The sequence below is a fragment of the Pseudoliparis swirei genome, chromosome 21 (assembly GCF_029220125.1).
Source record: "Pseudoliparis swirei isolate HS2019 ecotype Mariana Trench chromosome 21, NWPU_hadal_v1, whole genome shotgun sequence".
Classification (NCBI taxonomy): Eukaryota; Metazoa; Chordata; class Actinopteri; order Perciformes; family Liparidae; genus Pseudoliparis; species Pseudoliparis swirei.
The window spans coordinates 15,996,419-16,021,509 of NC_079408.1; the positions used below are offsets into that span (position 1 = coordinate 15,996,419).

The following is a 25,091-nucleotide window of genomic DNA, read 5'->3' on the forward strand; positions in this document are numbered from 1 at the left end:
TTGTGTATTTTTTTAGTTATTACCTTCGCATTGAAAATGCCGGAAGGTTATGTTTTGATCGCCGTGTATTTATTTATTTATTTATTTATTTGTATGCGTGTTATTCGCAAAACTCAAAAAGTATTGAACCGAATCGCATGAAATTTGGTGGGATGATTGTTTATTATCCAGGGACCAGTTGATTAGATTTTGGGATAGATCGGGTCAAAGGTCAAGGTCAAAGGTCATGAACAGGTCAAAATGTTCTTGAATCGCATGAAATTTGGTGGGATGATTGGTTATTATCCGGGGACCATTTGATTAGATTTTTGGGATGAATCGGGTCAAAGGTCAAGGTAAAGGTCATGGAAAGGTCAAACTCTTTTTTTACCATAGCACGATACATTTTTGTCCAATTCGCATGCAACTAATGCCAAAATGTTAATAATTCAATGCCCAATCTTGTGATATGCGAAGGTATGTGCTCTACCGAGTGCCCATTCTAGTTAGTTTATATTTTGAGTTGAACAAACACAAATTAATTTAATTGAATGAATATCGTTATTATATTTTAGATGTATTTGATACAAATGAGTTGGACTAACTTAATTACATTTTATTGCACTGATGTGTTAAATTTGAGTTGGAGTTGCATATAATTATTGGATGGAAAACCTGCCAACAATTTAATTGAGTTCATCCAATGAGTCATTTCTTTGAGTGTAGTTCCTTGGAAATGTTGACATGATCATAAATGAAGGTTATGGGAATGTTCTGGAAATTGATGAAACAAAGAACCTGGAACTATATTTGAAGTTTAAAGTAAAGTTGGGAAGCTTCCAGGATCTCTTCTTAGACCCTACTGGGCAGGACCAGTACTGCTACTTGAGACCACAATCCATCCATGGAACTCACGCTCTACACACAACATTTCTCATTCTTGTTTTAGAGAATAATTACTGTTAGCAGCCCAAAACTGATTGGAAGGAAATGTGTCAAAATCATCGTAATCCTTGTCCAGGGCAACCAGACACCTGGACCCTGCTGTGGTACCACAGGAAGTCACAACAGAAGTTTATGTTAAAGGAAATTATTAAAAATACTATGCACTCAAAGAAATGACTCATTGGATGAACTCAATTAAATTGTTGGCAGGTTTTCCATCCAATAATTATATGCAACTCCAACTCAAATTTAGCACATCAGTGCAATACAATGTAATTAAGTTAGTCCAACTCATTTGTATCAAATACATCTAAAATAAAATAACGATATTCATTAAATTAAATTAATTTGTGTTTGTCCAACTCAAAATATAAACTAACTAACTAAGAAAATATGCAAACTCCACACAGAAGGAAAGCCCCGACTGGGAATTGAACCCACAGACCTTTGGCTTTGAGGCGACGGTGCTAGCCACTACACCACCATACAGCCCTGAAAGTGTCTTCACCTTGTAAACAACTGATTTTCAGCTGGCGCATGCGCAAAGGGTAGTCCTCAATGAAACACATTTATTTTGAGTTGATATGCACACCATCTAACCTAAATAAATCTAATAAATGAAAGAATTCATACATTTTGTGTTCCACCCATTAAATATAAATATCTATTTTTGTAATTGATTTATTTAAATGGATCAAACAATATTTAAATGTGTCACCTCGAAGAAGGGCTTGAATCGTTTTTGTGAGTGTAACCTAAATAAATCTAATAAATGAAAGTATTCATACATTTTGTGTTACACCCATTCAAAATAAATATCTTCGGTTTGTAATTGATTTATTTAAATGTATCAAACAATATTTAAATGTGTCACTTCTAAGAAGGGCTTGAATCGTTTTTTTGAGTGTGGGTCAAAAACATTCTGATAGGAATATGAAACATACTGATATGATAAACTAACTGACAGAGTGTGTGCACATTTATCATCTTTACATTCATTCTTCCAGTCCAGATACTTTGTTCATTAGCAGATTAAAAACTTTTAGCCTAATCCTCAGTACTGAACTATTATTATTATTAATAATTAGTTTGCGAGAGAAAATAATTTCTAAGAAAGAAAAGAGAAATATAGAAAATATAGAAAATAAAGAAAATATAATGAACCTCTCAAATCAATGCATGCTGTTATTGATAGAGTGTAATGGCTTTCAGTCCTCTCTGCCCCCCCCCCCCCCCCCACACACAGCTGGCCTCCTGGCCCCTCCGGTGGTGTAACCTTACCAGCAGATGGTGGATGGTGGTCCCGGGGGAAAACCAAACCCCCTCTAAGTCTCCCATCAGCCCCACAGCCCCGGGAGCCAATCAGAGAGAAGTGTGATGCACACAGACACATTTCTTACGTTATGGTCATAACTGTGTTTGTAGACTACGTATTTCAAGCCTAGAAGCCTTTTTTATTGAATTGACATGAGAGGGTGGAGCTACAGTTAAATGCTGTATTGAAGAACACCTGAAACTAGAGATGAAGACCAATAACTCGTGTTCATCAATGAGGAGGAGGACCATCTTCTCATAGACTTTGATACATTCTGACTTTCCTTTTCTAACAGAGCAGTGGCGGTCAGTACAGACAGCGCAGTAAGGCAACTCCAGAATTAAAACTTACTTTGTGCCGATAATATCATGGAATAAACAATGAAAGCGCCACGTTCACTCTAATTATTCGAGTTATATATATATATATATACATATACAAGTTATGTACACAAGTTATATTTATATATATATATATATATATATATACAACATGCCTGAGTATGACTCATAATAACTGTAGGTCACGAACTAACCTGTACATTGCCGAAAGAGAGATTGTAATTATGCGTCAAGTCATATCTCATATTTATAGACTTCTGTATTGCCTTTTTAAAGCCCTTTCAAGAAGAAACGTCACTCAGATGGCGCGGCTGTGTCCAGTCGCCGTCGCGGCAGCTCCGCGGAGATTGTGCGCTCTTTTAGTTTTTGTGTTTATTTTTAATATTTTCTTTGCCACAAACACATCGGCACTAACAACATACGACCGCAGCACACTTTTGGACATAAACTTTTGCGCAAAACAAGGGTTTTTGTCCACTTTTTCCATCGATCCAGCGTGGCCGGCAGAGATTGTACGAGCGAACCACAACAACAACAGTGGAGCCGCTACTACGGGGAGACGACGAAAACATCGAGGGAAACGGAGCGGAATTCGGAACAGACTGAGAGTTCAAGCCCACCGTCCACCTTTGCCCAGCATCCTTCTTGCTAACGTCCAGTCTCTGGAAAATAAGATGGATGATTTTAGGGCAAGGATCAGATTCCAACGGGACATGCGGGATTGTAACATCTTTTGTCTGACGGAAACTTGGCTGACGCTGGTGCCGGATCGAGTCATATGCCCAACCGAGTCCTTCTCTGTTTTCCGTGCAGACAGAACGGAAGAGTCTGGTAAATCTAAATGACTGATCGTTTGCTTCATGACAAACAACATGTGGTGTGACCCCAAGAACATTAAGACTCTTTCTCGTTCCTGCTCGCCGAACCTGGAACATCTGACGATCTCATGCCGTCCATTCTACCTTCCCCGGGAGTTCAGCTCGGTCATCACCACAGCCGTCTACATTCCACCACAAGCGGACACCGACGTAGCACTATCGGACCTACATGATGTGTTATGTCGGCATCAGAACAAGTATCCCGACGCGGCTGTGGTGGTGGCTGGGGACTTTAACAAGGCAAACCTAAAAAAAGTCATGCCGAACTTTCACCAGCACATTACGTGTGCTACCAGAGGGGAAAGAACGTTGGACCACTGCTATACGCCATTCAAGAGAGGCTACAAGGCTGTCTCTCTCCCTCCGTTAGGGAAATCAGACCATGCCGCCATTTTTCTGCTTCCGGAGTATAAACAAAGGATCGCGCGGGAAGCGGTAGTGACGAGGAACGTAATGCGGTGGTCTGACCAATCAGAGGCTGAGCTACAGGACGCTCTACGTATCGTCGACTGGGACATGATCCAATCCAGTTCCAGTGACGTCAGCGAGTTTGTGGAAGTAGCAATGAGCCTCATAGCAACGCTAACGGACACCATCGTCCCCACGGTGAAAGTTAGGGTCTTTCCTAACCAAAAGCCGTGGGTTGATAGATCCATCCGTGAAGCTGTGAACGCCCGTACTGCTGCCTATAACTCCGGTCTTGTATCCGGCAACATGGACGAGTACAAGGCAGCGGTCTATGGACTGAGGAGGGCGGTGAAGGACGCCAAAAGGAGGTACCGAGACAGAGTGGAATCACAGATGGAGCAGCGCGACACCAGGCGCCTATGGCAGGGGCTACGGACTATCACAAACTACCAGAGCAGACCCCGCGCAATGGTGAGTGCCGACGCATCCCTAGCGGACGACCTGAACTCATTTTATGCACGGTTTGAGGCTAGCAACAACAGCGCTAGCTCGCCGGCTAACAACAACACCGTTAGCGTGCCGAGGTGAGTTCTACCGCTGGGGATGAACACACACTCTCTGTGACCGAGCACAGTGTGAGGAGGGCTCTGTTGAGGGTGAACACCAGGAAAGCTGCAGGTCCAGATGGCATATCTGGGCGAGTACTGAAGACCTGTGCTAACCAGCTAGCTCCAGTGTTCACCACAATATTCAACCTCTCCTGGCTGAGTCCGTGGTCCCCGCCTGCTTCAAGAGATCCACTATTGTCCCTGTGCCCAAGAATGCTTCTCCAGCATGTATGAATGACTACCGACCGGTGGCCCTCACCTCGGTGGTCATGAAATGCTTTGAGAGGCTGATAAAGGACTACATCTGCGCCTTCCTCCCTTCCTCCATGGACCCGCTGCAGTTTGCTTATCGCCCAAACAGATCCACGGATGATGCTGTCTCCCAGGTACTGCACACCACACTCTCTCATCTGGACAGCCAGAGGGGGGGCTGTGTGAGACTGCTGTGCATTGATTATAGTTCAGCTTTCAACACCATAGTCCCCACCAGACTGGCCGGCAAGCTGATTGAGCTGGGACTGAACACCCCCTGTGTGCTTGGATCCTGGACTTCCTGACCGCCAGGCCACAGGTGGTCAGGGTGGGCAGACACACCTCCAAATCCCTCACCCTGAACACAGGATACCCCCAGGGATGAGTTCTCAGACCCCTACTGTACTCCCTGTACACACATGACTGTGTGGCCAGGTTCAGCTCCAACACCATCATCAAGTTTGCGGATGACACAGTGGTGGTGGGCCTGATCTCCGACAACGACGAGAAGGCCTACCTGGAGGAAGTTGCTGATCTGTCACTCTGGTGCCAGGACAACAGCCTCATCATGAATGTCACCAAAACTAAGGAGCTGATTGTGGACTTTAGGAGGGTACAACAACAGAGGACGTACTCACCACTGGGGATTAACGGGACTACTGTGGAGAGGGTGAGCGGGTATAAATACCTGGGAGTCCACATCACCGAGGATCTGACATGGTCAACAAACACAGACACTCTGGTGAGAAAGGCAAGGCAGCGCCTCTACCACCTCAGGCAGCTGAGGAAATTTAAAGTTTCCCAGAGGATCCTTCAGTCCTTCTACTCTGGAGCTGTAGAGGCGTCCTGACAGGAAGCATCACAGCCTGGTTTGGCAACTGCTCCGCTCAGGACAGGAAGGCTCTGCAGAGAGTAGTGCGTTCGGCTGAGCGCACTATTGGAACTACACTCCCACCCTGCAGGACTTGTACACCAGGAGGTGCAGAACCAGAGCCGGCAGGATCATGAAGGATCCTCACCACCCCAACAACAGACTGTTTCAGCTGCTGCGGTCAGGCAGGCGCCTCCGTAGTCACGCTGCAAGAACAGAGAGACTGAGACGGAGTTTCTTTCCTCAGGCCATCAGGATTGTGAACTCCGACCTCACCAGGACCCCCACATAGACCCACACAACTGCCCCTCTTAGGCACACACACACACACACACACACTTACTGTAAATATTGTGTTGTTTTTTATTTGTAAATAGTGTGTACTTGTTGCCCTTGCACATTCCTGCTGAGCATTGCCACTTTCATTTCACTGCACACCCTGTGTGTGTATGTGACAAATAAAACATCTTGAATCTTGAATCTTGAATCTTTTGCATGGACTATAAATACATTTAAGTTAAATATCCTCTAAAGAATTTGATTTGGCTGCAAAATAAGACTCAAATGAGGATTATAACACCTCCTGTTTCTTCAGTGAACAAGTTAATTCATGTGATCGGGTGCCAAGTTAAAAAAAATTCCGAGGTGCACGACCAAGAATCAGGACCATTTACCTGGCTTCATACGTTGAGTATTAATAAGCTCTGATCAATAAGCTCTAATCAATAAGCTCTGATCAATAAGCTGCTCGTGATTCCTTGAGTCTCTCCACGCTCAGAAGTAGTTTAAAGGAACAGTGGAAAATTCAGGGAGATTTAGGGCTCCTGCCTACATGGCCCTGCTGATGCCCCGCGCCCCTCCCCTATAATCTGAATCGAATTGAATTGAATATGTTAAACTGTTTGTGGAGGCAGATCCCAGGTCTGTTTCTATGTCTGTCAACCCAACCGGTGGAGGCAGATCGCAGGTCTGTTTCTATGTCTGTCCGGTGGAGACAATAGTCTTCTACTGCTCTTACCACTCCTGGCCAGTGGAACCGGTTTGCAATCCACTGCCTTGTCTTCTCGACCCCGAGGTGGGCCCCCAGAACATGGCTGTGGTCTAGTTTCCAACAAGGGGACAAAGTACTGATCCTGATCCCCACCACTAATCACAAATTCTTGGCCTCCTGGCAAGGACCCTACGAGGTGACAGAAAAGGTCGTCCCAGTCCACTACAAGGTACGTCAGTCTGGGAGATGCAAAACCTCCCAAATCTACCGTGTTAACCTGCTGAAAAGGGTGGTACAGTCGAGATACCCTCCTGTGTTGAGTTTCCCCTGATGCGTTTCCTCCTCCAGACAGTGAAGTTACGGAAGTAGCATATGGCCCTGGCTTGCCAAAAGCACAGCTACAGCAGGGAGCTGCTGCAGCAGAATTTGGATGTTTTCTGTGCACAACCTGGGCGCACATCCTTGATAGAACATCACATTGACGCAGAACCAGGCAAGAAGGTAACATTGCGACCCTACAGGATATCTGGAGCCAGAAAGGCAGCCATTGAGCAAGAGGTCCAGAAAATGTTGGCTCTTGGGGTGATAGAAGAATCCTACAGTGAGTGTACCAGTCGTCCTGGTCCCTAAACCAGACAACACCAACCGGTTCGGTAATGACTTCAGGAAATGAAATGACATTTCAAAGTTTGATGCTTATCCTATGCCCAGGGTAGATGAGCTGATCAACCGCCTCAGGGAAGCCCATTTCATCAGCACCCTGGACCTGACAAAGGGACATTGGCAGGTACCCCTGGCGAAGACCTCAAGGGAAAAGACGGCCTTCGCCACTCCATCAGGGCTGTAGCACTACACTGTGCTGCCCTTCGGTCTGCATGGAGCCCCAGCCACATTCCAAAGACTGATGGACAGGGTCCTGAAGCCGCATCTTGAGTATGCACCTGCATATCTGGATGACGTGGTAATTCAGTCACTCCTGGGACAGCCATCTGGTAAGGATGTCAGCAGTCCTGAAAGCTCTCCGCAAGGCCGGCTTGACGGCAAACCCCAGGAAGTGCAAGCTTGGTCTGGAAGAAGCAGAATAACTGGGTTACATGGTTGGGAGGGGCAATGTGAGGCCACAAGATCGCAAGGTCCATGCCGTCCAGGCCTAGCCACGGCCGTCCACAAAGGCCCAGGTAAAGACCTTTTTAGGTCTGACTTCGTACTATAGTCACTTCATCCCAAACTTTTCTGCTGGAGCATCTCTCCTCACAGACTTGATCAAGGCCTCCCTGCCACTCTATATTAAGTGGATAGAAGAAGCTGAACAGGCCTTCCAGGGCCTAAAGGGGGCCCTCAGTTCACAGCCAGTATTGTTGACACCAGACTTCAGCCGGGAGATGATCGTTCAAACGGATGCATCAAAGGTGGGCATAGGGGCAGTACTCTCCCAGGAAGTTCAAGGTTAAGAGCATCCCATCATCTACATAAGTTGGAAGCTCAACCCAAGGGAACAAGAGTATGCCACAGTCGAAGAGGAAGCTCTCGCTGCCTGAAGAAGGGTAAATCGGCTCACGGCCCAGCTGGGAGATTCTGTAAGGATTAGATAGAGCTCGAGACTGAGCTACGCTTTTAGTTCTTTTTTGTTTATTTAATTAAAAACTCTACCGACCTGACTCTGCCTGTGATTGTGGCACCGCCCTAACTGCTGTGCCTTCCTGTTACAGCTGACTACAATGTGTCTAGATTTGTTGTAATATAATCCTGCCCTGACAAATGAGAGATTTCAATTCAATTCAATTCAGTTTATTTGTATAGCCCAATTTCACAAATTACAAATTTGTCTCGGAGTGCTTTACAATCTGTACACATAGACATCCCTGCCCCAAAACCTCGCATCGGATCAGGAAAAACTCCCAAATAACCCTTCAGGGGGGAAAAAAAGGGAAGAAACCTTCAGGAGAGCAACAGAGGAGGATCCCTCTCCAGGATGGACAGGTGCAATAGATGTAATGTGTACAGAAGGACAGATTTAGAATTAAAATACATTCAATGAATGTGACAGAGTGTATGAATAGTTCATAGTAGGCATATTCCACGATGGAGACCTCCACGATCCATCAGGCAGATGGCGGTAGAGAGGCGGAGTGGGCGGAGTCTCAACAGTGGGCGGAGTCTCAACAGGACAGTGGCGTCGTCGGTAGCAGGAATTCCACGACCCAGACCTCGATGATCCATCAGGCAGATAGGATCTATGCCGTCTCATAGGGTCCGATGACCCCATGAGACGTGAAGTCAAAAGGACTCCGGGGAGAAAGCAGAGTTAGTAACGTGTGATTGAGAGATGAAAATTCATCCCTAAGGAGAGAAAAAAGAGGAGATAGGTGCTCAGTGCATCCTAAAATGTCCCCCGGCAGCTATAAGCCTATAGCAGCATATCCAGGGGCTGGATCAGGTGAACCTGATTCAGCCCTAACTATAAGCTCTGTCGAAGAGGAAAGTCTTAAGTCTCATCTTAAATGAGGTGACTGTGTCTGCCTCCCGGACTGAAGGTGGAAGCTGGTTCCATAGAAGAGGAGCTTGATAACTAAAGGCTCTGGCTCCCATTCTACTTTTTAAAACTCTAGGAACTACAAGTAGTCCCGCATTTAGTGAGCGTAGCTCTCTAGTGGGGCAATATGGTACTACAAGCTCCTTAAGATATGATGGTGCATCACCAATCAAGGCTTTGTACGTTAAGAGAAGAATTTTAAAAGTGATTCTTGATTTTACTGGGAGCCAGTGCAGAGCAGCTAGTGCAGGAGTGATGTGATCTCTTTTCTTAGTTTTAGTGAGAATACGAGCTGCAGCATTCTGGATCAACTGGAGGGACCTAAGAGACTTATTAGAGCAGCCTGATAACAAGGAGTTGCAGTAATCCAGTCTCGAAGTAACGAACGTGTGAACCAATTTTTCTGCATCTTTTTGAGACAAGATGTGCCTGATTTTTGAAATATTACGTAGATGAAAGAATGCAGTCCTTGAGATTTGCTTTACGTGGGAGTTAAAGGACAAGTCCCGATCAAAGATAACGCCAAGATTCTTTACAGTGGTGTTGGATGCCAGGGCAATGCCGTCTACAGAAACCACATCACCAGATAATTGATCTCTGAGGTGCTCAGGGCCGAGTAAAATTACTTCGGTTTTGTCTGAGTTTAACATCAAGAAGTTGCAGGTCATCCATGTTTTTATGTCTTTAAGACATGCTTGAATTTTACCGAGTTGGTTGCTCTCCTCTGGTTTTATCGATAGATATAGTTGAGTATCATCTGCATAGCAATGAAAGTTTATGGAGTGTTTCCTGATAATATTGCCCAAAGGCAGCATGTATAAGGTAAATAAAATTGGTCCAAGCACAGAACCTTGTGGAACTCAGTGACTAACGTTGGTGGTTATCGAGGCGTCATCGTTTACAAATACAAACTGAGATCGATCTGATAAATAGGATTTAAACCATATATGAAGATATAAAAGTCTTCTCTTCAGCACCAACTCAGATCATGTTGGAGAGCAGAGCTTTGTAAACGGCTTCCTCCATCCAGCACATGATGGAACACAGATGTGGTCTGCATAGTGTCAGAGGGACACCAGGAAGATGTCTGCAGAGAGCAGAGACGCTCCCTTACACATCACATTCTGACGAAAAAATTGATGGAAATCATAATGATAAAGATGGTTCTTCTTCTTTTCATTTCACTGAAGCGTGATAGTTATATGGCAGTTTCCCATTTCTTTACACAGTCCTTTGCGTTTTTGTTGAATACTGCAAGGTCTTTTGGGCTGCAAGGGTTAGGTAGTAGAGGGCAGACAAGGCAGTGCTCCATTGTATGGTCTGCTTGTCCACATTCACAGGTGGTTGGGCCAGTCTTGTAGCCCCATCTGACCAGAGCATCTTTGGATCGTCCCGTTCTTGTTCTTAGGCGGTTGAGAGTTTTCCATTGAGCCCATGATGCTTCTTGGCCAGGGGGTAGGTTTTCAGTGGGGGGTATTCCCATGTCAGTTGGAGGTGGGTCATTCTCAAGTTTTTCCATCCAGAGTTGTATTCTGGTTTCTTCCCGAGACTTTGTTAGGGGCTGGACCTGGCTGAGAAAACTTTTTCTTGACTTTAGCCGTTGGGCCGGAGGGTGACATCCATGGAGGAGATGGCGTTCATCGCTAGTAGCTTTTGTTTTCTCGACTCGGCTGGCAACTTTCCGTCTAATATCAGCAGGTGCAATGCCAGCGAGGAGGTGCAGGTTGCTTGTGTTGGTGGGTTTCAAGCAGCCAGTGATCAGGCAGGTGTTGTTCAAGGCTGGGTCAAGTTTCTGGGCATGGGTTGACCTCTCCCAAACAGGGCATGCATATTCTGCAGAGGAATAGCACAGGGCCAGAGCAGTAGATTTTAATGTGTGTGCTGTGGCTCCCCATTTAGAGTTGGTCAGTTTCCGTAGAATGTTGTTTCGGGAACCGACTTTGGATTTTGTGTTTTTGATGTGTTCTTTAAAGGTGAGAGTACGATCCAGGGTTACTCCAAGGTAGACAGGGTGGGTACAGTGCTCAAGTGGTGTTCCAGACCATTTGATGTTAAGTGGTCGGTTGGCTTCACAGTTCCTGAGATGGAAGGAGCAGACTTGGGTCTTTGCAGGGATGGCATGTAGGTGGTTGCGCTCATAATAGAGGAGTAGCTCATCTAGGGCTGTGGTAAGGTTTGCTTCTACTGCTTCAAACGAGTTCTCTTGGGATGTTACACAGAGATCGTCGGCATAGATGAAACGCTCAGTGTTCTGGTCCATTGGCTGGTCGTTGGTGTAGATCAGGGGTGCTCAATACGTCGACCTGCCAGTCGATCGCGGCGTTGTATGGTAGATCGCATGACATAAAAAAAATTTGGCCCGCCCCCCTGTCACTTTCTCTATAGCGCCACAATACAGCAGCAGCATGTCATTTCTGTCTCTACGTGTCGCGTTAACAGTCCTCTGCCCGCCGTCTCGTGCGCTGCAGAGCTCCGACACCGGTTTGCGCGCATTGGGACGGAGCAAAAAAAAAGTAACTACAGCCCCCGTCAACAATCCTTCTCGGCTCGCGCGCGACCCTCACTAGCACCCCCCCCCCCCGTCAACAATCCTTCTCGGCTCGCGCGACTCTCACTAGCACCCCGTCGGTCGATCGCCTCACATAATAAGTAGCTCGCATGCTGAAAAAGTGTGAGCACCCCTGGTGTAGATGTTATATAGTAGTGGGGCCAGCACGCTACCTTGAGGTAGGCCATTTCGTTGTTGTCGCCAGCGACTCTGCTTGTTATTCAGGACAACAAAGAAGCACCTGTCTTTCAGGAGGGCTCCAATGAGGTCTGTGAGTGCCAGGTCTTTTGTCAGCTCCAAAATCTTTTTTTGGAGGAGGCGATGGTTAACAGTGTCATATGCAGCAGACAGATAAACAAAGACGGCTCCTGTTACCAGTCCTTTCTGGAATCCATCCTCAATGTGTTGAGTTAGCTTCAGAAGTTGGCTTGTTGTAGATTTGCCAGGTCGGAATCCTGCTTGTTGAGGGATGATGGCTGGTTCAGCAACAGGGGCAAGTCTGTTGAGAATCAAGCGTTCAAACAGCTTGTAGAGGTGGCATAGCAGGGAAAGATGGTGACCCACATTAATAAAGCATGGGTTGAAGAGACGAATTTCCCCACTGTGGGATTCACAAAGTGTACATTATTATTATTATTATTATTATTAAAACTCTGCAGGCTGCAAATGGAAGTTTTGGTCTAGGGTCGCCAAGAACACGAATGGATTGGTGTTTAAATATATTACTTGAATGAAAACAGAAAAAATTCATACGGTTTTCAGGAAAAAAGGTAATGACAATAAATTGTAAGGAGTACCTATGAGTATATGACAACAAGTAAACGTCTGAGGTCTGCAGGGGGCCCAGTTGGTAGGGTGGAGTTCAATGGAAAAAAGACACCGCTCTATGTTAAGGGCTTTGCCACACAATAATAATATGACAAATGCCTTTTTGAACAATTAATTGCCAAAATGTTACTATTTTGAACATCGTTTGTTTCATAGTAGCTCATTTGTGTACGATAAACTCGAACCCCCCCGCTCATCATGACCCTCGTCTGTAAACACCTTTTTATGTGTTGGCATTGAACATGTCACCTACCATGACCCACACAGTTTGTATATGCTTAACGATTCACTATTCTAATGTACTGTATGTGCAGAGCTGTGAGCTTTCATCTTTTCATCAGAGTTTTGGAGTTATGCAATAATTGATTGCCTCTGCACCCCCTGCAGAAAATAATTGGTACGTGATGGCACCCGGCTGACACGTTGTCATGCGTTGTCATGGCCTCTCAGCTTCTTGAGGAGTGTTAGTATCGATGGATGGATAGATGAATAGAGGTATAGATGGATGGATAGATGGATGGATATATGAATAGAGGGATAGATGGATGGATAGATGGATAGATTGACGGCTAGATGGATAGATGGATGGATGGATAAATGGATAGATGATGGATAGATGGTTAAATGGATGGAGGATAGATGGATGGATGGATAGATAGATTGATAGATGGATAGATGGATGGATAGATGGATGGATGGATAGATAGATTGTCGGATAGATGGATAGATGGATGATGGATGGATGGATAGAAATATAGATAGGTAGATGGATAGATGAATAGAGGAATGGATAGATGGATGGATAGATGGTTAAATGGATTGATGGATAGAGGGATAGATGGATGGATGGATTGATGGATTGATGTGTTATTCATCCCTAGGGTAGATGTCTTTGTAGCAGCAGAAAACATGCTTACAATATATACAGTGAAATAAAACAGCAGCATGGCTCAGGCAGCTGAATTTTACTTGATCTGCATATTTCTTTTCTCCAATTTTTAAACCTTCATGCTTTTTGTCAGATAACCATTTGTGTGCACTTTTGTATATTTTAAAATACATTTGGGATTACTATTACATTTTCAGTTGACACTGTTTGCTAAACAGCTGATATTGTCCCTTTGGATTCCTGGACTTTGAGTGTATAATACAGTTTGAACCACCATGTGTATGTGGTGTTTGAGATGTCATCACATATGTGGAGCAACAACGACCGCCATCCGCATTGTTTGGATCCAGAAGGACGTTGGCTTTTCGCTACCTTGGAATGTTTTCAGTCCCCCGTTCATCCATCGCACATGAAAGATATTGTGGGCTGATCTCGATTCTTATCAAGATTATTGGCAGTTTCCTTCGTCCTATTGACCCCCATGACTCAGCAAAGATAGCCCTACAGCATATGTTCCATTCCTTAGAAAGAGGCCAGTGACACACTTATTTGAATCATTCACTCAGAGCGTGTCAATCTGTAACAAGTAACAAGTATTATATAGAAATAGTTGCAAAGACCTACGATAAGCACATTTCTGTCGGATTAGGCAGAAGAAGAAATAGATTTTTGAAACATGGCTGTGATTGGTTGATGGAAATGCTTGGAGGATGATCCAGGAAGTGATCCTACTTGGCTAAATCCCAATGAATCATTTGCAAGAAAGGGCTGAAAATCACACTGAGAATGTAAACAACTGAAGCAAAACAAATAAAACATTTGTGTAGAAACATGATATTTGTTGTACCTTCTTTGTTACTTCTACCTGGAGATTTCAGGTATTCATTCATGTGTGTGAGTGTGTGTTCATGGAAAAAGGCCCCCGTGGAAACATTGAGAAAAAAAAATCAATGTAGAGTGGAAACACACTCATTAAAGGTGTGTGTGTGTGTGTGTGTGTGATGCCCCAGGGTAGGGCTCAGGTGGTGTTTGGTTGCCTATGTACCTCTACACCTCTACACGCTACTGCACACGCAGTCCCATGATGCACTTGTGCAAACAGCTTGTCCAGAAGAGTCAGAGACCAGGAGAGTCTGAGACCAGGAGACCAGGAGAGCCTGAGACCAAGAGACCAGGAATGTCAGAGACCAGGAGAGTCAGAGACCAGGAATGTCAGAGACCAGGAGAGTCAGAGACCAGGAAAGTCAGAGACAAGGAGAGTTGGAAACCAGGAGAGTCAGAGACCAGGAGAGTTAGAGACCAGAAGAGTCAGGGACCAGGAAACCAGGAGAGTCAGAGACCAGAAGAGTCAGAGACCAGCAGAGTCAGAGACCAGTAGACCAAGAATGTCAGAGACCAGGAGAGTCGGAGACCAGGACACCGAGAGAGTTAGAGACCAGAAGAGTCAGGGACCAGGAGAGTCAGAGACTAGTAGACCAGGAACGTCAGAGACCAGGAGGGTCAGAGACCAGTAGACCGGGAACGTCAGAGACCAGGAGACCAAGAGAGTCATAGACCAGGAGAGTCATAGACCAGGAGAGTCAGAGACCAGGAGAGTCAGAGACCATGAGATTCAGAGACCAGGAGAGTTAGAGACCAGGAGAGTCAGAAACCATGAGATTCAGAGACCAGGAGAGTTAGAGACCAGGAGAGTCAGAGACCAGGAGACCAGGAGAGTCGGAAAACACAATGTCGCGAATAAAAGTTAGAGAAGCATCAGCTGAGAATTTGAATGCAAAGAATGAAACTAATTCCACTTCCAGTAAGTGAAATATACTCTAATCTACTCATTGAGAAGACTACACACCTGGAGCCTCAGAACATTACACATTAACTCACACTGTGTGTGTGTGTGTGTGTGAGACACAATCACTGATTGTACATCCAGTTCTTAATGAAGGTCTCTAATAAACCGTCTATCTTGCCTTTGGCAATTGTGAATTGTATCGACTAATAAATGCCGAACCAGCAGATACTGTGAGAGGAAGTGAACTTCAGCCTGAAGCAGAGCGCCCGGACGCTCCCTGAATGCATCTGATTACTAATCAGGACAGCAGTATTAATATGCTCCAGGAGCATTCGGGTGATACTCTCGTTGTTTTTATGGAGTCTGAAGGTGACGAAGATATAATTATGAGCTTTTGCAGTGTGTGATTATAATCGGTTGATACATGTATCAATGTAAGTACTCTATTGACATCCATTGTTATATTTCTTTATTCTACCTTTAATTAAATAATAAGTGTGTTCTACCCCCTGGTAGCAAATAACAATGAGTAGGAAACTATGATGTAAACGGTGTCTTGTGTTGTTCTGTGATCAACTCACAGAGGCCTTTTGAGGAGAGGATATTTAAACTGTTAACGCCTGTCATTATAAGGCCTATATAGACCCTATATCTAAAATAATACATGTTTTAAGAGACCTCAGCGCTGGTCACACAGATAGATATCATCTGAGCCACATTCTCTGAATGCACAGCCATTATGAAATGAATCCCCCCCCCCCCCAGCGGGCTCCCTGTGCTCCCTCTGTGCTGTGCTAACGGGATTAGCTTGACGCGGCAGCCTGCTGATGAATAGCCCGCCGCTGGTCCCGGGCATCCATCAGAACCACCCCCCTACCGGGGAGGTCTGCCAGGCGCTGGCACCGTGGCTGCTGAGGGAAGGAGAACTGCATGTCTCCTCATGCAGACGATGTGCTGGTATCACATGTAACGGGAAGGAGCTTCTGGCCCGACACGGCCATGAGGGCTTCTTCCTGTGCACAAGCACAACACTGGCACACTGATGTTGGATTATTCTGGATTATGTTCAAAGCCAACATCTGTAGTTAGCATGTTAACAAAGTTCTCTTTCCACACAGCAGCACAGGACAATCAATTCATCTTCTGCCTTCAAAATAAAAGTAAAAGCGATGTATTTGTAAAGGTCTATGCGGCATTCGGAACCGGCCGTGGGAGGCTCCGTAGCCGGACCGCAGTGACGGGCGGGTCGGCGCTGTGGGTTTCACTCTCCGCAGAATAAATAAGTACAGAAACAACTTCACTTCAAAAATGTCAAAAAACGTAAATCTCCGAATAAAAAGATTGACATGTAAATAATACTCAAAGAAGCCCTATGAAGACGGAGGATATGAGGGACGCTGATTCAGAGATGACTCGGGGGGGCAAGAGGCCCCCGCTGCTTCACATTCCGTTCATGTGAAGTGTACAAAGTGGGCAGCAGGGTATTGCCACGAAAATATTTTTTACAGGAAGTAAATCCACCAAAGAAAGGAAATAAAGATTATTTATTCTCTTGGATCCCAATACAAGCTAAAAAAAAAAAGGCCTGGATGAGCCGGCTGGTCACGATCTGTCCGGCTCCTGGTGGAACCATGGAGAACCCAGCTGAGGTTGCTGATGTCAAAACCTACCGCACACACACACACATATATATATATATATATATATATATATATATATATATATATTATATTGATCTCGGCACACAGATGAGAATCAGTACTTAGTGAGCGGATATCTCAGAGAGCTAAACAACGTCTGTTCACCTCATTCCGCCCTCTCTCCCCCCGGATCAGCGCTTTCCTCCTCTCTCTCATCTAATTTTTTGAGGTTATTTTTAACCAAGTATGGCTTGGAATAGCTCACTTCCTGAAATGGAAATTTGGGATGAACACAATGGGAACTTGGCTTCATCACTGTCACCACCTGAGGGAATAAGTGAGTCATGTAACAGAAAGGACTGCAAGGGGAGCAAGGGGGGGGGGGGGGGCAACACTTTTCCATCTCCATCTTTGATCTCACTTTATTAAATTTTTTACCAATATTTCATTATGCAATTGTCGTTCCTTCAGTGATGGAAAGCATATGGCCCTTGCTTATATGTTCCCATAAGAGAGTCATAACTTCCAAGCAGGGCTCGCAGGCCTTATCCAAGACAGCAGCACCATTAATCAAACTGTTACACTCAGAAGGTTTTCTCCCACTCGAGCAAATATATCTCTATAAACAGACACGGCCGTGCTCTGTGTTTACATCTGATCAGGTTAGAAATGTAGCACAGCAACGGACGGATGGATGTTAAAATGTAAGTAAAGTAGTTGTTAGAAGACCAGTTTAAAGCCCGCTGTGCTATAATATCACTTTATGAAGTGGTTATGGCTGATGTTGAATCAATATACCATTGAGAACAATGAAGCCAGTTCCTTTTGTACAGGAATATGGCGGCTCTAGTTCACATGGTACCATCACAACGTACTCAAGTGTTGATGAGGCAGAGTGCAGCCTTTTTTCTACTTTTAGGCCAATAAAGAAAAGTAAAAAAACAGATTCAATCATTCGTTATAGAACTCTATTCAGGCATAGAACACCTAAAGCTTTTCATATCAATATATTGTTTATTGATTTTCATTATATATAAATATGTATGAAAAAAAAGTGTACCAAAAAAAATCAAAAAAAGATGTTAAAGCAGAGCTTAGAGTCACACAGCAGCCGAGGCCCTCAGAAGACGCTCCACAGGTGTTCTGCTGAGTCTTTGCTTCATTTCCTTCCAGAGCCATCACTAATAGGACTCCTCCCCCATGCACACGCCACGGCTCGGAGCTGAACGCCCCTACGAGCCTCATCCACTTCATGCTCACAGCCTGCAGCAGACAAACACACCGGGCCGTATTCAAGGGAAACGCAGCAACAAGAGCCCAGGAGATGTGTCCGGAGACCAGAGCAGAGACCCTTATATAGTCACAACAAAGTCCTCCTCCCTTCAGGTATCCATGAAGGGAGTTCAAGAATCCAATGGGCAGTTTAAACATGCATGTCTGCGTTGCCAAAGTGGAAGAAATTGAGAAATCCCAGTGTCACCGAGGCGAGAAAATGCCCATTGACTGATTCTTCTAAAGCTACTGATCATTGCACTTCCTCTTCCTGTGAGTTGTGTGTTCTTATTGTCTTATTTATTTGTGTTTTTGGGGGTTTGATTTGTTAAATATACATCCCCTCACTGATAAGCCCCCACAACCGATGAACTGAAGAGGGACGTAACGGTGCTGAGCTCAGCGGGAAGACATTTAAACGTGAGCACAGTTGTGTGAGAGAAAAGGAAACTCCGGGGACAGGAAACAGAATCCAAAACACACTGCATCCAAAAGAAAGAGCGACCAGTCAACAAGCCCAGTCCTCTGCTTCCCAGTCACAATAATACACGCTCGAGCCGGGGGTCAAAGGTGAGGAGTTCACGCTCTGGAACCAGGTCAGATTCAGCCCACAAGTCCCACGACCTGCTGGACGGCCGAGAGTCTTTAAAGTGGCGGATGTGTTCCTTCGTGTGTCTGTGGGCGGCGACGGTGACACACAACACTCAGAGAGCGGCTCAGTTTGAATGGATTCATGCCGCCGTGCCGCTGGACGCTGTCGACTCAAAGGAAAAGGCCGACTGGCGTGGAACCTGTGGCCTGGAGGTCAGGCAGTCCTCTGACGTCGTGTTTGGCTTACATGCAGCAACACTGTCAGGCTAAAAGTCTGACTTACATTCAGACAGGAACAGGTCTGCCAAATAAAACACACACACACACACACACACACAACTAGCATGTGTAGTTGTGCTTGTGGTCTGTTGGGCACACTCACCCCATGGCTTTGGAAAGAGGTCCTTCTGGATCTGCTGATGAGCCTCTGCAGCTTCAACACACTTGTGCGCACACACACACACACACACACACACACACACACACACACACACACGTGGGAGTCCAACAGGGGGTTTCCTCCTCTGTCTCTTAAGTGGTATCCTTTCTTGGAATTGTAAAAAAAAAAAGAGTCTTATAAAATGAGTAAGAGAACCGGAGACGGGATCCTCATAATTGCGCCCGACGTTTCACAGTCGGGACCTTCACTACTCTACCTCCAATCCTCCTTCTTTTTCACTCGCTCCCTCTCCTCCTCCTCCTCCTCCTCCTCCTCCTCCTGACGGGAGGCGGTCCAGACCTGTATTCTGCTCCCTTGCTTTAAACAAATCAGTGCATGAATGTGTCAGGATGTTATACAACTGAAGGATTGTTTTTGGCCCCAAAGAAGTTAACACAAACACACACACACACACACACACACACACACAAACACACACGTTAATAGTTCCTTATGAAAAGATGCTTACAGATCAATAATCAGTAATAAAGCGTTCATACCTTCACGATGTCCAGTGGGCGGCCCACGACCACGCTGCAACTTCCTGCAAGCAAACAGATAAAGAAGAAGAAAAGGAACATTAGATCATTAAAAGAGAGATAGAAACATGTTGCTATGAAACTGGAGGAAATTAAACTTTTCTTGTGAACTTGATTTATTTATTTTTATTCCCTCTAAGGATCAAAGCAAAATACTTTCTATGAATGTAAATTGATGGGTCCTGGTTTGAGAGAGCGAGAGCGAGAGAGAGAGAGAGACTGGTCTGCCATCATCAGACCCCCAGGGTCAAATGATAAATATATATATGTATATACATATGTGTGTGTGTGTATATATATATATATATATATATATATTGAAAATATACATATATTTAACATATATAAATATATGTTAAAAATATATTTTCTTGCATATATGTACTTCTAAATATATATGTGCAGAAGTTCAGTCAGAAAGACACACATTACAATGCTTTTCATTATATATACACTACCGTTCAAAAGTTTGGGGTCACTTAGAAATGTCTTTATTTTTCAAAGAAAAGCACTGTTTTTTTCAATAAAGATAACATTAATCAAAAATACACACTATACATTGTTAATGTGGTAAATGACTATTCTAGGTGGAAACGACTGGTTTCTAATGAAATAATGTGGAATCCGTGTGTGCTTATGCCAAGACATTGTCGGACACCGTCGTTTTCTCTAGCCCCCTCCCAAATTTGCAGACAGACGAATTGTATAGCCGAATGTCGTCTTTCAACCGTTGGCTGTCGAGGTGCCCAGAGAATAATGTGGGCTACGTAGACAACTGGAAGACTTTCTGGGGAAAGCCTGATCTGATGAGGAGAGACGGCATCCATCCCACGTTGGACGGAGCGCGTCTCGTTTCTGCAAACATAACCAAGTTGATCAACGGACAGCCATATCTGTGACAACGCAGGGTTAATGTCATAAAGCAGAAACAGAGTAGCCCCACGCCCCTGTCATCCCTGTCACCCAGTGTCCCCCATAGCACATCCCTCCCCCGGGGCCTCCGCCCCCTCTCACCCAGTCCCTCCCAGAGCTCCATAGAGACTGTGTCTGTCCCACGGCCACTTAAACTTAAATTAATTCTATCAAAAGAAAGCAGAAGAGGAGTCGTACACAATAACCTTATACAAGTTAACACCATTATTTCAGCAGTGCAACAAAACAGGACTATTAAATGTGGTCTCCTAAATATTAGATCTCTGTCATCTAAAGCTGTGTTACTAAATGATTTAATATCAGATAATCACATTGATTTATGTTGTCTAACTGAAACCTGGCTGAGCCATGAAGAATATGTCTGCCTAAATGAATCGACTCCTCCAAGTCATATTAATACTCACATTCCTCGAGGCACCGGTCGAGGAGGTGGAGTAGCAGCCATCTTTGACTCGAGCCTATTAATAAATCCTAAACCTAAATTACACTACAACTCATTTGAAAGCCTTGTTCTTTGTCTTTCACATCCAACCTGGAAAACACTACAGCCAATTCTATTTCTGATTCTATACCGGCCACCAGGTCTTTTGAATGGCGCCGCGGACGGCCGCCTCGGTGCGTTGGTGCGCGATGTTTTTTGTTGTTTTCGTCTTAAATACTGTTTTCTGCTGTGATTCCCGGAGCTCTTTCACCAGAGAAGAGCTCATGAACATCAGGGGAACAACTCCAGCGGATTTATTTCCAACGTTTTTAACTTCTGTGGAGTTACTGGACATCTTTGTGAAAGGTGTGCTCACCTTCGCTCACGCGGTGAGACGCCGTCCGAGAGGGAAACATTCAGGGGCGCTTGTACGGCTACGGAAACGGGGATCTCGTACAGCGCTGCCGGGCATATTTCTCTCCAATGTCCGCTCACTGTGCAACAAACTGGACGAACTCCAGCTGCTGGTGGGGAGAGACAGAGACTTCTCCTCATCCTCCGTCCTGTGTTTTACGGAATCATGGCTAAGTGGATCGATACCAGATTCTGCGCTCCAGCTGGCTGGCTTCCAGCTGTTCCGAGCGGACCGGGACACGGAGCTCTCCGGAAAAACAAAGGGTGGAGGAATCTGCTTCTACCTCAACAACGGCTGGTGCAACGACGTAACGGTGATTCTACAGCACTGTTCGCCGGACCTGGAATCTTTTATCATTCACTGCAAACCCTTCTACTCCCCACGTGAGTTCGCTTCATTCATCCTGGCCGGAGTTTACATGCCGCAGGGAAACGTGCAAGAGGCACAGCGGACCCTCGCCGAACAGATACGGTGTGTGGAGCGGACCTACCCGGACTCTTTAGTTATTGTACTCGGGATTTTAACAAAGGAAACCTCAGCCACGAACTTCCTAAATATAGACAGTTAATTAAATGCCCTACTAGAGAGAAGAGCATTCTGGACCACTGCTACACAACAATCAGCAGGGCCTATCACGCCGTCCCTCGAGCTGCACTGGGAAACTCTGACCACGTCATGGTTCATCTGATTCCCTCATACAGGCAGAGACTAAAGCTCTGCAAACCTGTGGTGAGGAAGTTCAAGAAGTGGACCAGTGAGGCTCTGGAGGATCTACGGGCGTGCTTGGACTGTACTGACTGGGATGTCTTCAGGACTGCTACCAACAGCCTGGATGAGTACACAGAGGCTGTAACTTCCTACATCAGCTTCTGTGAGGACAGCTGTATTCCATCCAGCTCCAGTGTGAGTTATAACAACGACAAACCCTGGTTCACAGCGGAGCTCAGGAAGCTAAGACTGCAGAAGGACCAGGCATTCAGGAGTGGGGACAACGACCTGTACACAGAGTCAAAATACAGGTTTAGCAAGGCAGTGAGAGATGCTAAACGACTGTACTCTGAGAAACTGCAACAGCAGCTCTCAGCAAACGACTCTGCTTCTGTCTGGAGAGGGCTCAGGCAGATCACCAACTACAGGCCCAGATCTCCCCACTCCATGAACAATGTGCTTCTGGCAGACGAGCTCAATGAGTTCTACTGCCGCTTTGAAAGACAATGGAGCAGTCCTGAGACAATCCCCCACAGCCCCATCAACAAGCCACAGACCATCAGCCCACCCTCCCCCAGCCCATCAGGGGCTCACACCTCTGGAGCACCCTCCATCAACTCAGCGACGACCCTCGCCATCCTGGAGAGAGACGTCAACAGGCTGTTTAAAAAGCAGAACCCCCGCAAAGCAGCGGGCCCGGACTCCGTCTCCCCCTCCACCCTGAAGCACTGTGCTGACCAGCTGACTCCGGTGTTCACCAACATCTTCATCACCTCCTGGAGACATGCCACGTTCCAGCCTGCTTCAAGGCCTCCACCATCATCCCGTCCCCAAAAACCCAAGATCACAGGACTCAATGACTACAGGCCCGTCGCCTGACCTCTGTGGTCATGAAGTCCTTTGAACGCTTGGTCCTGTCACACCTTAAGACCATCACCGACCCACTCCTGGACCCCCTGCAGTTCGCCTACAGAGCCAACAGGTCTGCAGACGACACAGTTAACATGGCCCTTCACTACATCCTCCAGCATCTGGACTCCCCAGGAACCTACGCCAGGATCCTGTTTGTTGACTTCAGCTCTGCTTTCAATACCATCATCCCGTCCCTGCTGCAGGACAAGCTCTCCCAGCTGCACGTGCCCGACTCCACCTGCAGGTGGATCACAGACTTCCTGACCGACAGGAAGCAGCACGTGATGTTGGGGTAACACGTCTCAGGCTCCCGGACCACCAGCACAGGTTCCCCCCAAGGCTGTGTTCTTTCCCCTCTGCTGTTCTCCCTGTACACCAGGGGTGCTCACACTTTTTCAGCATGCGAGCTACTTATTATGTGACCAAGTCAAGGCGATCGACCGACGGGGGGGGGGGTGCTAGTAAGTGTGCTCACCTACCGCGGGACCCGAGAAGAGTTGTTGACAGGGGGGGGGGGGGTGCTAGTAAGTGTGCTCACCTACCGCGGGACCCGAGAAGAGTTGTTGACGGGGGGTGCTAGAGTGACTTTTTCTTTGCTCCGTCCATCCCGATGCGCGCAAACCGGTGTCGGGAGCTCCGCGGCGCACGAGACGGCGGGCAGAGGACTGTTAACGCGACAGAAATGACATGCTGCTGCTGTAATGTGGCGCTCGAGAGAAAGTGACAGGGGGGCGGGCCAATTTTTTTAAATGTCATGCGATCTACCAATACTACGCCGCGATCGACTGGCAGGTCGCCGCGATCGACCGGTCGATCGCGATCGACGTATTGAGCACCCCTGCTGTACACCAACAGCTGCACCTCCAGTCACCAGTCCGTCAAGCTCCTAAAGTTTGCGGATGACACCACCCTCATTGGGCTCATCTCTGGTGGGGACGAGACCGCCTACAGGTGGGAGACTGACCGCCTGGTGACCTGGTGCAGCCAGAACAACCTGGAGCTCAACGCTCTAAAGACAGTGGAGATGGTTGTGGATTTCAGGAGGAATGCAGCCCCACCTGCCCCTCTCATCCTGTGTGACTCCCCCGTCGACGCTGTGGAGTCCTTCCGCTTCCTGGGCTCCATCATCACCCAGGACCTCAAGTGGGAGCTGAACATCGGCTCCATCACCAAGAAGGCCCAGCAGAGGATGTTCTTCCTGAAGCAGCTGAGGAAATTCAACCTGCCAGGGAAAATGATGGTACAATTCTACACGGCCATCGTTGAGTCCATCATCTGCTCCTCCATCACCGTCTGGCACCCTGCAGCCACAGCCAAAGACAAGTGCAGGCTGCAGAGCATCATCCGCTCGGCCGAGAGGGTTATTGGCTGCAATCTGCCTTCCCTCCAGGTCCTGTTCACTTCCAGGTCACTGAAGCGGGCCAGAAAGATTGTCGCTGACCCCTCCCACCCTGGACACTCCCTGTTCGAGTCCCTCCCCTCTGGGAGGAGGCTGCGGTCCATCAGGACAAAGACCTCCCGCCACACCAAAAGTTTTTTCCCGTCGGCAGTCGGGCTCATCAATGGAGCCCGGATCCCCCACTGACTGACTGTCACCCCCAGGACTACCACCTCTTCTTCCACCTTCCTCTCTCCTCCTTCTTCCCGCTCCTTCCTCTTCCTCCTCCTCCTTCTTCCTCCTACTCCTCCTCCCTCCTCCTTCTTCGTCCCTCCTGGAGGCCTCCTCCACACACGTCACTTTAACATGCACTTTAACTTGAGGCCTCCTCCACACACATGCCACTTTATTTACATGCACTTTAACTTAAACACTTAAACACACGCCACGTGTAACATACACTTTTAACTAAAACACACATCACTTGAAGCACACACCCAAACACTTTCACATTATTTGTTGTCTTTCTGTCGTGTTGATTGTTGTTTGTCATGTCCAAATGTTGCACCTTCCGCCAAAAAAAATTCCTCGTTTGTGTAAACATTCCTGGCAATAAAAACTGTTTCTGATTCTGATTCTGATATTCAGAGTTTATATCTGAATTCTCAGAA

The 25,091-nt window shown here is 46.3% G+C and overlaps 1 protein-coding gene across 1 annotated transcript in view; it reads right to left on the reverse strand.

Moving 5' to 3' along the window:
* The window catches only part of pde5ab (phosphodiesterase 5A, cGMP-specific, b), a 64,890-nt gene extending 45,601 nt beyond the window's left edge, over positions 1-19,289 (reverse strand). The window contains exon 1 of the mRNA XM_056442597.1: positions 19,058-19,289. Coding sequence (XP_056298572.1) covers positions 19,058-19,062 — 5 coding nt within the window. The 5' untranslated portion in view covers positions 19,063-19,289. The remainder of the gene's footprint in view (positions 1-19,057) is intronic.
* Positions 19,290-25,091: the final 5,802 nt, after the last annotated feature.